Source organism: Pteropus medius, unplaced genomic scaffold, assembly GCF_902729225.1.
Source record: "Pteropus medius unplaced genomic scaffold, Ma_sr-lr_union100, whole genome shotgun sequence".
In the NCBI taxonomy this organism is placed as follows: Eukaryota; Metazoa; Chordata; class Mammalia; order Chiroptera; family Pteropodidae; genus Pteropus; species Pteropus medius.
Genome location: NW_024350926.1, coordinates 7,005,781 through 7,020,757, shown reverse-complemented (window position 1 = coordinate 7,020,757; position 14,977 = coordinate 7,005,781). Strand labels below are relative to the sequence as shown.

Here is a 14,977-nt window from a genome sequence, read left to right as displayed (position 1 = left end):
CTCTGCGAAGCGTGTCCTCGAGCGGCCCCCCAAGACCCTGGGGCTGGGAACCACAGAGAAGTGTCTCCTGTGGGCATTTTGAGGGCGAGGTCGAGACCAAAGCCTGCTTTCAGCAGAGACGACACTGAGTCAGCTCGCCTGTTACCAAACCTCTAAATCCTGGCTTCGCTCTGCACTCACAACTCACTCAGTTCTTATCACACAGAAAGAAAATGGCAACTCTTGTCACTCTCGTGTGCAACGTGGTGAAACCAAGGTTTAAAAGGCTAAGAGTGTTGTCTAAAGTGAATTCAGCAAAGCAGGGCTGTAGCGGGAAAGGCGATCAGCTGACAGCTGCCCCCGGTTCTGTAGGTCACGGACTCTTTGTAAGTTTCGAGCAGTGTTTTACTTAGCATATTCCTCCTTGAAAGCTTCTGTTGACTTTCTTAAACTGTGGATACCAGTGAAGTACCAGGTGTGCATTCCAGACACTTACACAATATACGCAGATCGAGCCGTCTGCCTGCTGGGTACGCAGCTCCGGGCGCAGAAATTTCTAAGGACAAATGGGGCATGACGTGAGTGGGTGTGATGTACCAGGAAACGGCCTAAACCCCTACGAAGGCAGATTAAGAACGTTCTTTTCATCATTATAAATAAAAAACTAGCCAGTTGAGGCGGTGCTTTTGCAAACTGCCTCGCTCTCCCTCTCCCCCTGTATCTTCGCTAAATAAATGCAAACACGTGTGTTTTGAAGTGGGTAGGTGTCAAAGAACATCCTGCACAATGACATCTAGGCTGCCACGGATTTACATCACAGGCATACATGTATCTGGGGGATAGTAACTCATGATGACAGCTGAGCATGACAGATGCAGCGGTGCAGGCGGAATACGGAAAGAAAAAAAAAACAATTGCAAGCCCCTGGCAGACAACACACACACACGCAGGAGTTTTCTCTTACACGCACGTGGCCGCACTTAGAGGCGCCGAAGCCCCTTGATGAACCGCGCGCGCGATCCGCGGAGGCTGCGCCGCCCGCGAGCTGCCCCCGCGCGAGCAGCCGCGCCCTCGTCTCCAGGTGGGGACTGTCGCGCGTCCCTGGGGACACTCGCCCTCCCAGCGGCGTCCCGCGGCGCCGCGGCCCCGGGGCTGGGGGCAGGGCCCGGTGGGGCGGGCGCGCCGCGGGGCCGGGCCTCGGCGCCCGGGGAGGGGACAAGGGGCGGGAGCGGGGCGGCGCCCGGCTCACGTGGGCGAGCGGGCGCAGTGAAGGTCCGCTCGGGAGCCGGGGCTGTCCTCTCGCGCGCGGCGCTGGCCGGGGCGGCGGCGGCGGAGAAGGAGCCGGGGCCGCAGGCGGCGGCACAGGGGGGGACGGGGGCGGCGTCGGACTGGAGCCGAGCGGCGGCGCGAGCTGCCCGGGGCGCTGTCGCGCGCTCGCCCGCCGGGCCCCCAGCCCCGCGCTGCGCCCGGCCGTGCCCAGCTCTGCCCGCGCCCGTGCCCCCGCGGGGAGCGCGCCGGGGCTGCCCCCCGAATGACGGGCGGAAGGTTCGACTTCGACGATGGCGGCACGTACTGCGGCGGCTGGGAGGAGGGCAAGGCGCACGGGCACGGCATCTGCACGGGGCCCAAGGGCCAGGGCGAGTACTCGGGCTCCTGGTCGCACGGCTTCGAGGTGGTCGGAGGCTACACCTGGCCCAGCGGCAACACCTACCAGGGCTACTGGGCGCAGGGCAAGCGGCACGGGCTGGGGGTGGAGACGAAGGGCAAGTGGATGTACCGGGGGGAGTGGTCACACGGCTTCAAGGGGCGCTACGGGGTCCGGCAGAGCCTGTGCACGCCCGCCCGCTACGAGGGGACCTGGAGTAACGGGCTGCAGGACGGGTACGGCGTGGAGACCTACGGGGATGGAGGTGAGCGGCGTCGCGGGGGGCTCGGCGGTGGCTGCGGGCAGGACGCGAGGCGCACGCGGCCGGAGACCCGCCAAAACACCTGGGGCGGCGTCCCGCGCCCGCCCCCTCCCCCTCCCCCTCCCACGGGGCGCGCTGACACGCGACTGGGGCGCGGGGGGTTGATCTGACCCGGTTCTGGGAGCGGGCGCTGTGTCCACACCCCGGGGAGCCAGGCATGGAGGTACCTGGCCGGCGCCAGAGCCACGCTGCCGCCGGGAGGGGGCGCCGCCCGCGAGGGTTGGTCCGGAGGGAGGACGCTGTCACTTGAGCCCGTCACATTACGTTCCTGATCCCTCCCTCTCCCTGCCGGGTTTGAAATCGCCTCTCGGGTGGAGTTAGAGCGAGCGCCCCGGGCTTGAGCGGCTGGCGGTCGGTGCTGACCGCTCCCGGGTTGGTTTCACGTGGAGTCGGATTTCTCCGCGGGTCCTCCGTTAGCCTAAAGATAGAAGCCAGAACCCCATAACTGAGGATGTGGGAGACTTGTACTTTTTTGAGGTGCACTGGAATCATCCTAGAGGCCACCTGATGCAGGTGGGGTCCGCAGGGTGTGGATTTGCCTCCCCGGTTTTCATTTAGTTTTTGATGGAAAGAATGATATAGTCTTTGTTGACCTGGAGATCATTGAACAAATTAGTAGGAAAACATTTTAGAAATGAAGAGGAAGTCTGCGAGTTTAAAAATACAATTGATAGGTAGAGTCCGGATAGTTAAGTTAGCAGCCGCTTTACTCCTGGATCACTGGTTTGCACTGAGGCGTATGACCTGAACAGAATGCTGGCTGCGAACAAAACTCACCTTAATTTAATAATATTTGCAAAAGAAATAGTGTATATAGTAGAGCAGACTCCCCCCCCCCATTAGGAAAAGCATACATTATTGAAACAGGTGTCAGAGCCTGTGCGAATTTCCTGATGTAGTAAGCGGAGAAGGATGGATGGCTTATGCTTCGGCAAAATACATTTTCTGATAATAAACATAATCATAGTTCATTGAAAAGGATCGTAGGAGACGATGTCACCTTCTGGAATTATGCAGCTCCGAGTTAGAGGATGTTAAAGGGATCCAATTAAAAGTTTATCTAGCCTAGCGCAACCCCAGTTATGCTATTGATTATATAAAAGCTTAAACAATTTGTACACTTCACTTAGAACAGGGGCCATGTTTCAAATGCAAAACGGTGGAATGGTAGGATATGCTAAAAAGGATATCTTTTTGTCCTACAGTGTAAATAAAAGGATATGGCTCTCATGGGTAAAAGGAAGGAAAAAAACTTTCTCAAATAACTTTTATTAGGCCGCTTGAGTACCCATTTCCACAGTAGCTAATTAGGGCCCTTGGTTGACAGCCCTATCAATATGTTAGCTTGTGATTGGATTATATTGGAGGCCCCAGCTCTACAATATAAATTCTATGCTTAAAATAGAATGCAATATTTATTTTTTTTAATGTGTCCATTATTTTATAACCTTTAAGAAGGCTCCGGATAGTTCTCTTCAGTTTGAGAAGGTTAAAAATAAATTAGTCTTCTCTTAAAGTTACTACTCATTAAACAAAATCTCTTGGTTTACAGTATTCATTATACCTACTAATTATATATATATATATATATATATATATATATATATATATATATATATATATATATATATATCACAATGAAGATAGTCTCTATGTTTTGCAGAAGCTCAAATAAGTGTCCAGAATGACTTTATGGATAATCTGCCTTTTGTTAAACTAAAAAAAAAAGTAAATAAATAACTAACTTTGAATTCGGTATCATCATAGGACTATGGTTTTCTTTTTGTAACAAAAAAAATCTAATATGTTACCAATTAGGAAGGAAAACACTCTTAAAAGTTACTATTGAATGTTTACTCTGTGCTAGTTGATTTCCTGCTTTCCTTTCTTTGTTACTCTGTTTAATTAGAAAGTCCTTAATCATAAAATGGGAGTCTAAGTGGAAGTATATTGCTATAACTTATTTTGTACAAAGGTTTTGGCCTAAATAGGAAAGTTGATCACTATATCACTTTCCCTATTAGTACTTAAGAGTTAGCTTTTACTTTTCTTTTCTTTTCTTTTCTTTTTTTTTTTTGTTGCCTCTACATCACCATATGTCCATCCCTGTGTCAGACTTAGGGAAAATCTTATTCCATCTATTTTGTGGTGACGTTAGAGGAAGCAAGTAGCAATTCCATGCAACAGGTGTCACGTGATTTATTAGTGATTTGTGCGTGAACTGGTGCCGAAATAGAAACCCCCTGAATATGAATAAATTGGTACCCTACTCATGGAATCCAGGTTTCGATCCCCAGCATTTTTTGTGCAAATTCTGATCTACTGTACTTAATTTTTTTCACTTGTCATAAAACTACCAGAAATGTCTAGGAAGACACATCGTTGGGTTAACTATATGCATACTTGCACAACCCATCGATAGAATACAAACATAAGTTTGGCATCGAGCAGTCTAAATTTGACTGGAATTCATTCTGAACCGGACGCCTTCCGCTACAAGATCGTTTACTTAAAATGGCTCTATCTATGAAATCAGCTCCCAGATGAAAAGTCATAGAACAGAATTTAAAACAAAACCCATTGAAATCATTTTGCACTTGTGAAATACACATCTCTATGTAAGGAGTCGACAGGAACTAATTAAAACTTTATTTGAGCAGCAGGGAGAAGTTGGAACCCACCTGATTCATAAAGAAATAGAGGCCCTTTTTTTTCTAGGGTCATTGACTAAACCTATTTTAAATTTCAGATGAACTACTACTAACAGTTTGACTGTCAACTGGTTTCTAGCAAGTCCACAGAAAAATTCTTTCATACACTGTGTATGGTTTAACAGAATAGGACAGGCCAGTGCTGTTGGTCCTGCCTTCCCCATGTGACAGTTAAAGAGACCTAAACTTTCTAATTATTGCTGTTGCCTTAAAGTGCTTAGATTTTCAAGCAATACTTCTTTGGAAATTCCAAATATTAGTCTGACGTTTGGAGATATCAATTTAAGGAAACTAGCTGTTAATTTCCTCTGTTTAAACATTTACTAGGAGAGTATTGGTTGCAATTTGAAATCTTATAAATATTTTTTGATTCAAACAGCACCTTTAAAAATTCTTCTAGCAAAATTAACTTGTCATTATGTAGAAAAGTTAGAAGGATATGATTTTAGCATTGCATATTGATTTAAAACAAAATATTATAAGGTGGCTTGTTTTCGTATGCGTAAGTCAGGTTGTATCATTTTTTTTTCCTAGAATTTAAATTTTATGTAGGCAAAGGAAAAGCCAAAGTCAAACTTTCCTAATTCAATTTCCTTCCCCGTTAAGCTGGTGGCGTTGGAGATGGCTAATATTCAGTAGGAAGCTTCTTACTCTTAAACGTTCTGTATGACCGTCTTCTCTTTTGGGTTTATCCTTTTGAGAAAGCTGTAGCCTCCCCTGCCCCCATGTCCTCAGAAGTTCATAGATGTCAGGTTAAGACTTCCACGTCTACCCACAATATGACATTCTTGGTACCAGACCCACTTAGTAGCTCATTGTCACCCTGATATTATTGTCTGTTTATATGACATAAATAGATCAGAATGAACAGAAAGAGAAGGTAGTCTTGAAATTAGTCAAAACTTTTGATTTTGGAGCCATTAGGGTTTTAACTTTTAAACTGCAGCCCTTGTTAACGCAATGATATAAAACCACTAGCGTTTTCGCTCAGAATTTTAAAATTAAATGCGTGCCACAGAAGGAAAATCTATGGATGGCAATATAAAATAAAAAGTGACTGCAAGGTAGACCTATATAATCGGAAACTTCAAGAGATCAAGACATACTATTAATGATTTATTTTCTGTGATACTGTGAGTCATTATGAACAATACGGAAGTAATTGCATCTTAAAGTTTCCACGTAGCTTTTTCGAGATGGGTGCTATAATTTTAATTTGCCTCTACTGAAAGAAAATGTTCTTGATTTTGAGTAGAAAATTTCAAGTTCCCTAATTTAAACATTCATTTCTTCCTCAGATTATTTAAAAATCTGCACCAGGTTATTCTTTTAAAGGTCTGTACTGATTTCTTTAATAGAAAAACTGAATATAAATACTTTAGATTCGAGATTATCCTATTCCTGAAAAGGCATAACGTTTATTGAAAAAGTGACCTGGTATCAAAGGTTTAAGGGACACCGTCAGACACATCTCTGCTCTGAGATGAATTCCATAACGTTAAGGATAGAAGGTTTCCTTTGACCTTATCTCGGTTTTTCTAAGGGTAAATAGTGTGTTCTTTTTAGCCACCATAGCTATTTACCGTAAAGTCATCAAACACCTACAGACCACAGAACACACCAGCTTGAGTCTAGAAATTTTGCGTTCTCTTGAGGTAGTCCCTGCCATCGAGAGCTGCTAGTCCACGGTGTGACACAGTGCAGGGACATGGCTGGGAGAAAGCAGAAGTTTGGCAAGTAATATGGGAAAACCCTTCTTTAATGTTTATATATTCTTTGGGTATAACTGACACACATTCCAGGTGTACAACATAATGATTCGATATTCGCATATCTTGCAAAATGATCACCACAGTAAGTCTAGCTAACATCCATCAACAATGTGGGACAAACCTTAACCTTTTCACCTGGAAGTTAGTTCACAGTTAAAACAAATTGCCCCCTTTTTTTTTTCTCATGATGGTTCACTCTTCTCAGGATATATATTGTACTTGTCAAATTACTCTTAGCTCAAACAGTTTCACCCAAATCTAAATAATAATCCTAAATATTAAAGTTTTCCCTACCCGAAAAAAATGGCGAACATGGTAGAAAGAAAACACAAGTTGTTTGATGACTTAAGTATTCAGATTACTAGTAATTTTTAGTCTTTGAGCTCGTTGCAATGTTATACTGACACCCAAAAGTCATTTTTAGGATTTTTCAGCTAAATGAGTAAAACGAGATAGAATGCACAACTAGAACTCATTTCATCTGACGTGTTCATTTGAAAGGGGAAAAGGAGTGTTTTGCAATGATCACTCTTCGCGTGTTCCGAAGGAGCGGTTTCATGTGAAACTGGCATACCTTTTTGAATGAAAAGCAAAAACTCCCGGACTGTAGGGAAGTCCCGAACAATTCCATAACAGGCGTAGACACAAAGGCACAGGGCGGGGAGGCACAGGTGGAGACAGGCAGCCCTCGGCCGTGCCCCGGGGAACGTGGGCGCCTCGACTTGACCGCGGGCGCGCAGGCTGTCCACGCGGCGCCCGCGCCCGGCCTCACGCGCGCTCCGTCTCTCGCAGGTACCTACCAGGGCCAGTGGGCCGGCGGCATGCGACACGGCTACGGCGTGCGCCAGAGCGTGCCCTACGGCATGGCCGCGGTGATCCGCTCGCCGCTGCGCACGTCGCTGGCCTCGCTGCGCAGCGAGCAGAGCAACGGCAGCGCGCTCCAGGACGCGGCGGCCGCCGCCGACAGCCCGGCCGGCACCCGCGGCGGCTTCGTGCTCAACTTCCAGGCCGACGCCGAGCTCGCGGGCAAGAAGAAGGGCGGCCTCTTCCGCCGGGGCTCCCTCCTGGGGAGCATGAAAATGCGCAAGTCCGAGTCCAAGTCGTCCATCTCCAGCAAGCGCAGCTCCGTCCGCAGCGACGCGGCCATGAGCAGAATTAGCTCGAGCGATGCCAACTCCACGATCAGCTTCGGCGACGTCGACTGCGACTTCGGCCCCGCGGAAGACCACGTGGACGCCACCACCACGGAGACCTACCTGGGCGAGTGGAAGAGCGACAAGCGCAGCGGCTTCGGCGTCAGCGAGCGCTCCAACGGCATGAAGTACGAAGGCGAGTGGGCGAGCAACAAGCGGCACGGCTACGGGTGCACCGTGTTCCCCGACGGCTCCAAAGAAGAGGGCAAGTACAAAAATAACGTGCTGGTCCGCGGGATCCGGAAGCAGCTCATTCCCATCAGGAACGCAAAAACTCGGGAGAAGGTGGACAGAGCGATCGAAGGCGCGCAGAGGGCGGCTGCCATGGCGAGAACCAAAGTGGAGATAGCCAACTCGAGGTAGGGAAGCGCGCGGGCCGGCGGTGCTACGGGGTCGCGTGTTACGTTTGCCAGTGTGTTGGTGACATCAGCACGCAGGGCCCACTGCCACTGCGGGACCAAAGGCGGCAAACGATTAAGCCCAGTAGAATGAGAGTCGGAAATGGGCCTGCACGGCCCTCAAACTTTCCCTCATCAGAAAGTCGTCGACGGCACGTCCAGGGCCCCTTCCTGTTCTAAATCACTTCCCTAATATCTAGCGTGATGGAGAGTAGGTGCTTCGTGTGCCAGAGGAAAAAAAAATGTCCGTCCACGTGGAAACACACCTGGTCATAGATGAGCCCCCATTATCCTAATATTTAAGTTGGAGGTGTTCACGACTCCCCCTAGAAAACGATCCTGATTTATAAAATTCAGATTCTGCTTCTGGATGCCTCATAGGTGAACTTGGTTTTGAGGAAGCCACCAAGATCTAGACGTGGCAGAAGTGGAAAGTTCCACGACAATCTAGCATGCGTTCTTGAAAAGAACAGAGCCCATCCTCATGGGAAAGGCAGAGAGACTGAGGCTCGCGGAATCGCCCCATTCTGTGCGGGGAAAGATGAGCTCACTGGTGTATTAAAAGGAAGGGGGTGGGGGCACCTGACTGGACAGATGGGGCTGTCAGTGTGCCAAGCAAGGTTGGAAGAAAGCAGAGCAGTCAAGACGGGCCGGCGTGAGGGGGAGAAGGCGGGTGAATAACAGACCCGGGAGTAGGGTGTACGCGGGCACGAGAGGGTGACGCGCGTGGCGTTTTACCATCAGTAGCTGGGTTCGGGAGTCCAGCCAGAGGGATGGAGAAATCCACTGGGAGTGCGATTTGATTAGGCGCAGATGTCATGCAAGACAGAAGGAAATAGGGGTGGTTATGCATGGTAATTTTTATGTTCAGGCTTATTTAGGTGGGTACCGACTGGCCACGGCTTTGTGTGACTTGAGGCAGACTTTGAGCGTACGGCATGAACCCTTTCTCTGCTTCAGTAATCTCCCACAGAGGTAACCCTCCTTTGGACTCACGAAATTTTAGCGTGTCTTCAGGTTTTAATTCTTAGCTTTGAATTAATGAGCACCGCCTCGCTTTTGTTGAACCATATGACATTTCCGATATTTGAACTTCCTGGTGTACCAAAAAATGGCAATTTCATATGGTTCGACTTGCATATTTGTGGACTTCTATACTTGTACGCTTTTTTGTGTATGGCTACTATTTTATGGCTACTATTTACTTCCAAGTGTCTGAAATACTAATTGGAAAATAGAAAAGCTCTCTCTTTTTTAAAATTATTCATAGACATATGTTCTATTAAAGTGTCCAACATCTTTTCATTTTATCCTAAACTAACCCTATGTTAAAGTTCACATTTCTTGTCAGTCGACACAAACTTTCGCGAAGTGTCTCTCCTGCCTTGCCTGCCAAACATCATTTATTTTAGAGCATAGTTTTCTCTAATCACCAAGCAATACATCTACCTGCTGTTCAGTTTGCTTTGTAGGTGGGATGCTTGGCACAGCTAATCTTGCTGGCTTCCTCAGCCCTCACTGACTGGAAAGCTAGTCATATACCTTGCGTTAGGCCCCGGCCTCTGATTTTAAATGCACTCTCCCAGGTCATTCCGTTGTATTTTCACCTCGCAACCTAGTGATATACTAGAGGCAGTTTAATCTTGGCAGATGGAAAATAAACCTGTGCGGGACACTCTAGCAAATGACTTTCTTATGCTTGCTTTAATTACTGACTTTTATGATCAGTTGAAATGGAAGGATTCTGCATAACGAAAGGAAACTGCTTGCGAAGGTACAAAGATGATCTCTAATCATACTATCGTAAAACTATCATAGTATCATAAAACTCTTACCAAAGTCCTAACCACATTCTCTCTGTTGCAAGTCTTTTGGGGGTGGTATTACCTAGTTTGGGAACACCGTATTCTACAGTCCATAATCAAGAAATCTTTAGCTTAAGATGCTATGCTTTTAGCCAGGTTACTCCATAAAGACTTCACTAGGTTATTTATTAAAATGCTCTGTTCAATATTCTAGCCGAAATAAGCCAGGCACAGGACAGATACGGTGTGATTCCACTTACGTGAGGCATCAAAAATGGCCAAACTCATAGAGAGTGGTTGTGGGCGAGGCGGGAGGAGGACCTGGGAAGGTGTAAAGTTTCAGTGAAGCAAGGCGAGTTCTAGAAGTCTGTACACTGACTGGGCCTGTAGCTAACAACATGCCATTGTGCGCTTAAAATTTTGTCAGGAGGGTAGGTCTCACGTTAAGTGCTCTTACCGCAAAAAAGAAAAGTACTCTTTGGATGACACACTGGACAAAAAACAAAAACACTCAGTTAACCTTTTGTCACGTGACTTCTTCTATCACTGGTTTAGTCTCCTCCCCTCACTTGAATGACTGCTTCAGACACGGTTTTACAGCTCGTTTCTGTAGAAAGCTGAAGGACTGGCATTCCCCACATACTAGCTCTCGAGCTTTTTAAAAAGTAAAGAGAAGAAACAGTTCTGTCGGGGTTCCGGAGATGGCCCCGTGGGAGAAGGACTCCAGCTGCGTCGCCGTCCTGGTCCTGCCTCTCGTGCCTGCGAATCTGCTCAGCCCTTCCCGGCCCCTCGTCGTTGTCATTGCTCATGGCTTTGTTTTCAAAACTCTGGGGAGTCGAAGACCGTAAAATGCCTCTCTCCCTCTCCCCCTGCCCTGGTAACGGCCGAGTAAGCACTGGAGAGAGCCCGGCAGCTGCCACTCTTGAAATCACTAGTTCACCGTCAGCAGCAAAGAGAGACGATCAATTAATAGTCATTGATCACGTCCATTTGCTACTCCTTCTTCTATGGCTGGTATTTCTCGTGTGGTAGAGCTTTTTGTTTGTGTCTGAACCCCAGCAAGACAGACCTGCATTCATACCATCACCCGATTTTACCTGGAAGCCACGCCTCAGATTAGCGCTGAGGAAAACAGCCATGTCCTCCAGGAACATGTCCTCGGGGCGGTCAGGACGCTCGGAACCACTGCCTTAGGCCCCAAAATCCAGGAAAACATGGTGGATCTGTGGACCTTTTCCTTTGCTCCCTTGAAGAGGGCGTGACGTGTCTTCCCAGTAAACACACAGGAGGCCTATTTCTGAAGACTTCTCATGGGCTCCTGTTTAATTCTTATAGATGAGGGAGCACGGGGGTGACGTAACAGTCAGTGAAAAGTAGAAATCGTGCAGCAGATAGTAGATAGCGATGTCTGCCAGCAGGTTAGTGAGCCCTTCAGGAGTTAAAATGTGAGGATGCATACGGCTTGCCAACTGTGTGACTTTTCTTTAGGTTTCTGTTCTGATCCCAGAAGTACTGTGTTTGGAAGATTTAACAAAACGTTTTGTTCCCCGCTTATCTTAGTCAAGGTAAATTGGTCATCTGGAATTGAGAAAGTGTCTCAGCTTTGTTTTATAAGAAACCTTCAGGCAGGAGGAGACCACCTGTGGACATTTCAAGCCCTTCCCGTTCAGAGGCAGAGACAGAGGTCCTGCCCCCAGGTCACCCCCACTCTCCTGTTGTTCCGGAGACATTTCTCATTCGGTCGTTTTTTTACTGTATTAACTCTTGTCTCCAGTCATTCCTGAAGCGAGGTGTTCAAATTACTGTTCCTTGAGAAAAATACTTGAAAGGAGAATTTCGAGAATATAATTCATTTGGTAGAGATAGCAAGTAAGTGGCCCTTAGCCATCCCTCATGGAAATGAATAGGTCATTCAGATGGGGGTGGAGACAGAAGCCGAGCTTTGTGGGGTCTGAGCCTCAGAGGAAGTGATTATCGTGCTAGAGCATGGGAGTGTGACGCAGGATGGGCCGGGCCGGCCTAAAGCAGCTGCGGGCCACGGGCCTTTGATGTGCTGCGTTCACCTTAACAGATTAGAAGGAAGAAACAGCGGGAGGAGAGAGGGGAGTGGAGCAGGTGCCACTGTCCACCGAGGGGCCAGCGTCCCTGAAGCCGGCAGGGCACTCGGCTGGGTGCTCCCAGGGCCACTGTCAAGTGTCGGCGATGGGACAGGCCGGCCGGTCGCGTGGGGCTGTGCCGCTCCCATCAGCTCCACGACCGTTAGTGCACCTCAGGTAGGCAGCACCTGGGCAGGTGGTGTCAGGAGGAAGCCCTGTGCTGTCGCCTGCCTGCGGTGCTCGTCGCAGAGCTGCACAGGGGGCGGAAGCACAGATGTGGAGCCTCGAGTTCAGGGAGCCGCGTGTGCAGATGCTCTCGCTGCGTCCGTCTCCAGAACTGGAGGTCGAATTCCATGTTTGTCAGTTTTCCACTTAAACATAAAAATGACACGGTTTTTTAAAAATTCTCCAGGAAAAATATATTTCCCGTACTTTTCTTTAAAAGGGGTATGTTACCATTTCCTACCACTCTGCCCTCTCCTCCGTGCCCAGAATGATTCGGGGACAGCTTCCCCCGAGAAACGTCTTCTCTCGTCCCTCCCCTCTGTCCACCGCCCTCGCCTGGCTGCCGGGCCAGCCCCTCGGGCTGCTCCATGCTCAGGTTTAGGCATAAAGTCTCTTCTCCAGCCAAGGGCTCCCTAACCCCACAGCCTCCCACCCCACTGGTATCACTGCCCGTTCATAAATTTGTTGTTTCACTACGTTTGTTCAGTCTCTCTCTCTCCAGCTAGATTGCAGCCCAGACCCTGCAGGCAGCTTTGCTCCATTTCGAGTACCCAGCAGCCAGCTCGATCAGGCCACTTTCCTGAGGCTTCTAGTAAATATTTGATGAACAGGCGAATTAAAGCCTCACTAGTAGGGTGTGAACACTGCCCGTGCTTGTAATTCCATTATGCTGGACAGTTATAAACCACAGTTTTAAGGAAGGGAACGTGGCTCTCATACTTCATCACGCTATAATCTAACAGGAGTCAAGGAAATGCAGAAAATGCAAAAGTATGTGTGACAGGTACCCTTTGCTTTAATTAAGTCCAGATCATCGAAGAGTCGTAAGTCGAGCATGGCCAGGAAATCAGCTCCAGGTTAAGCCAGACCGTTATCGCCATGTTACAGGTATGAGCTGGTCCAGTGGAACACGCGGTAAATGAGCAGGTCTGGAAGCCCAGGACGTCCCCTCACACAACCACAGCCACATCACGCACTCGACATCCCCACGACGTAGGACGAGTCAGAACAGATTGTCTGATTGTCTTTTTAAAAATTGAAGTGTGCCGAACGTTCCGCTGGCTTATTTTTTCTCTCAAAAGTTTTTCTCGCCCTGCCATTTTGGGGGGCCTTTTTTTTTTTAGACTCAGATAGTGATGGTTAACAGAACAGTCCCCTCACAAGAATACTTGACTTAATTCTTACTTCACTTATTAGTCATTAAAACCCAGAGTCACTATGAGTCAGTGCACATTGTGGATCCAAATTAAACTCGCTACCACCAATTTTAGGAAAAAGGCACGTGGTTATGAAGGGCCAGGAATTAGAAATTTCTTAAATTCTCTTGGACAAAAGGATTCTCTTTCTCTTTTGCAGATCAAAGTTCTAGTTTCTATGCTACCTTGATGTCTTTTCTGAATTGTTAGTGGTCATATCATATTCTTGGAAACAAATTACCTTTTCTATGAATTTTTTTTCTTCTATTGGCACTCCGGTTAATTTTCAGTTTTTAACATAAGTGATTTTGGCAGGAAGGTGAAGTCTTTGTGATGCCTCGTAAGTCATTTTAATGGAGCGGCTGTTAAATAGGCAAAGAAATCTTGTGGGAGGGGAGGGGAATCCCCTAAAATGTGGGAATCTACAGCTAAGGAGAATATTAGCCATTTTCTTCAGTTGTGTGCCCTGTGTTCGTCCATATCTGCCTCTGCTGCCTGTCAGCTTTCCGCCTGTCATTGCCAACCCTTGTACAGACTGAGCTCGGTTAACACGCTCAGGCTCTGAGGGGCCAAACAGTTACCGCGAGCCAGGACCGATATTTGCTATACTTGCTGCTTTCTTTCTGGGGTGAGGTGGGGAGGGAGGGTCATCTTAAGAGTCGAATGAGACGCTGGTATCTCACGGGGCTGTGGAACCTGCAAGTCACTGTATATACACTTACACGTTTCAGAAAGCATGTCAGCCCGACACGTCCCCTTCCCAAAAGTGAAAGCTGACAGGAAACCAGGATGCCAGACTGGCGTGGGGGTAAAGGATGGAGGAAACGAGGCGGGCGTGGGAGGCACGGAGGGACAGGCCGGAGGAAAGGAGCTGAGGCCCCACGCCTGAGCCCCGTGCGGGCGGGAGCGTGCGGGGGGACCCACCTCCCTCCCGGGCTGGGGTCGGGGTGACGTGAGTGTCCTGTCGGCAGGCGATTCTCTTCTCCAGCACCGAGAAGAAAATGAGCAGGGGAGTGGCACACGTGTCTGTGAGGCACGCAAGACCGCATCTCACACGCTTCTCTGTTTCCCACGGGTAACACGCGGGGCCTGCTCTGCTTCCCGCGTGTTCTCCAGGCGGTGCAGACGGACCGGTGTAGCGGGGGGCACGGGCCTGCCTCACGGGCCGGCCGGGCACCGAGCGTCCCCTGCGTGGCCAAGCAAAGGAAGCCACTGCAGCCACCCACCTCGGTGCTGCAGTTTCTGAATGGGCCTGGACGGGAAGGTCCTCCGGGACAGGGACACACACACGCCTGGCCCAGCGCCCGTTCTTCAGCTCTGCCCTCTGTGACCGTCACCATTTCACAGGTCATTGCACATCACATGGGAACAGCTTGTGTCGAGAGAACCTCGTAAAACGTTCTGGGGCTATCTCGTTTCTAAAGATCTTTCTTTAAAAAGCTCCTCATCCGGCCCTTCCGAGTCCAGGCCCATTCAGAACCTGCAGCACTGAGGCGGGCGTGCGCTTTGAGGATTGACCAGTGGGTTCCAGCGGTAGAGACTTAATGAAAATTAGTCTTAGGCTGTAACAACGCAGCCGTCCCGACTGTGGAGCCTTTCGAACCGGAACTGTTTTAAACCCGGGGTCATGTCGGC

General features: G+C 48.8%; 1 protein-coding gene across 4 annotated transcripts in view; it reads left to right on the top strand.

Annotated features, from left to right (window-relative positions):
* The first annotated feature begins 1,444 nt into the window (after nt 1-1,444).
* The window catches only part of JPH1 (junctophilin 1), a 72,979-nt gene continuing 59,446 nt past the window's right edge, over nt 1,445-14,977 (top strand). For 2 of the 4 annotated variants that reach the window (XM_039841899.1, XM_039841895.1), the window contains exons 1-2: nt 1,445-1,889; nt 7,222-7,981. In XM_039841899.1, the coding sequence (XP_039697833.1) occupies nt 1,511-1,889; nt 7,222-7,981 (1,139 nt within the window). In that variant the 5' untranslated portion in view covers nt 1,445-1,510. The remainder of the gene's footprint in view (nt 1,890-7,221; nt 7,982-14,977) is intronic. The other 2 variants (XM_039841897.1, XM_039841896.1) reach the window with 1 other exon arrangement.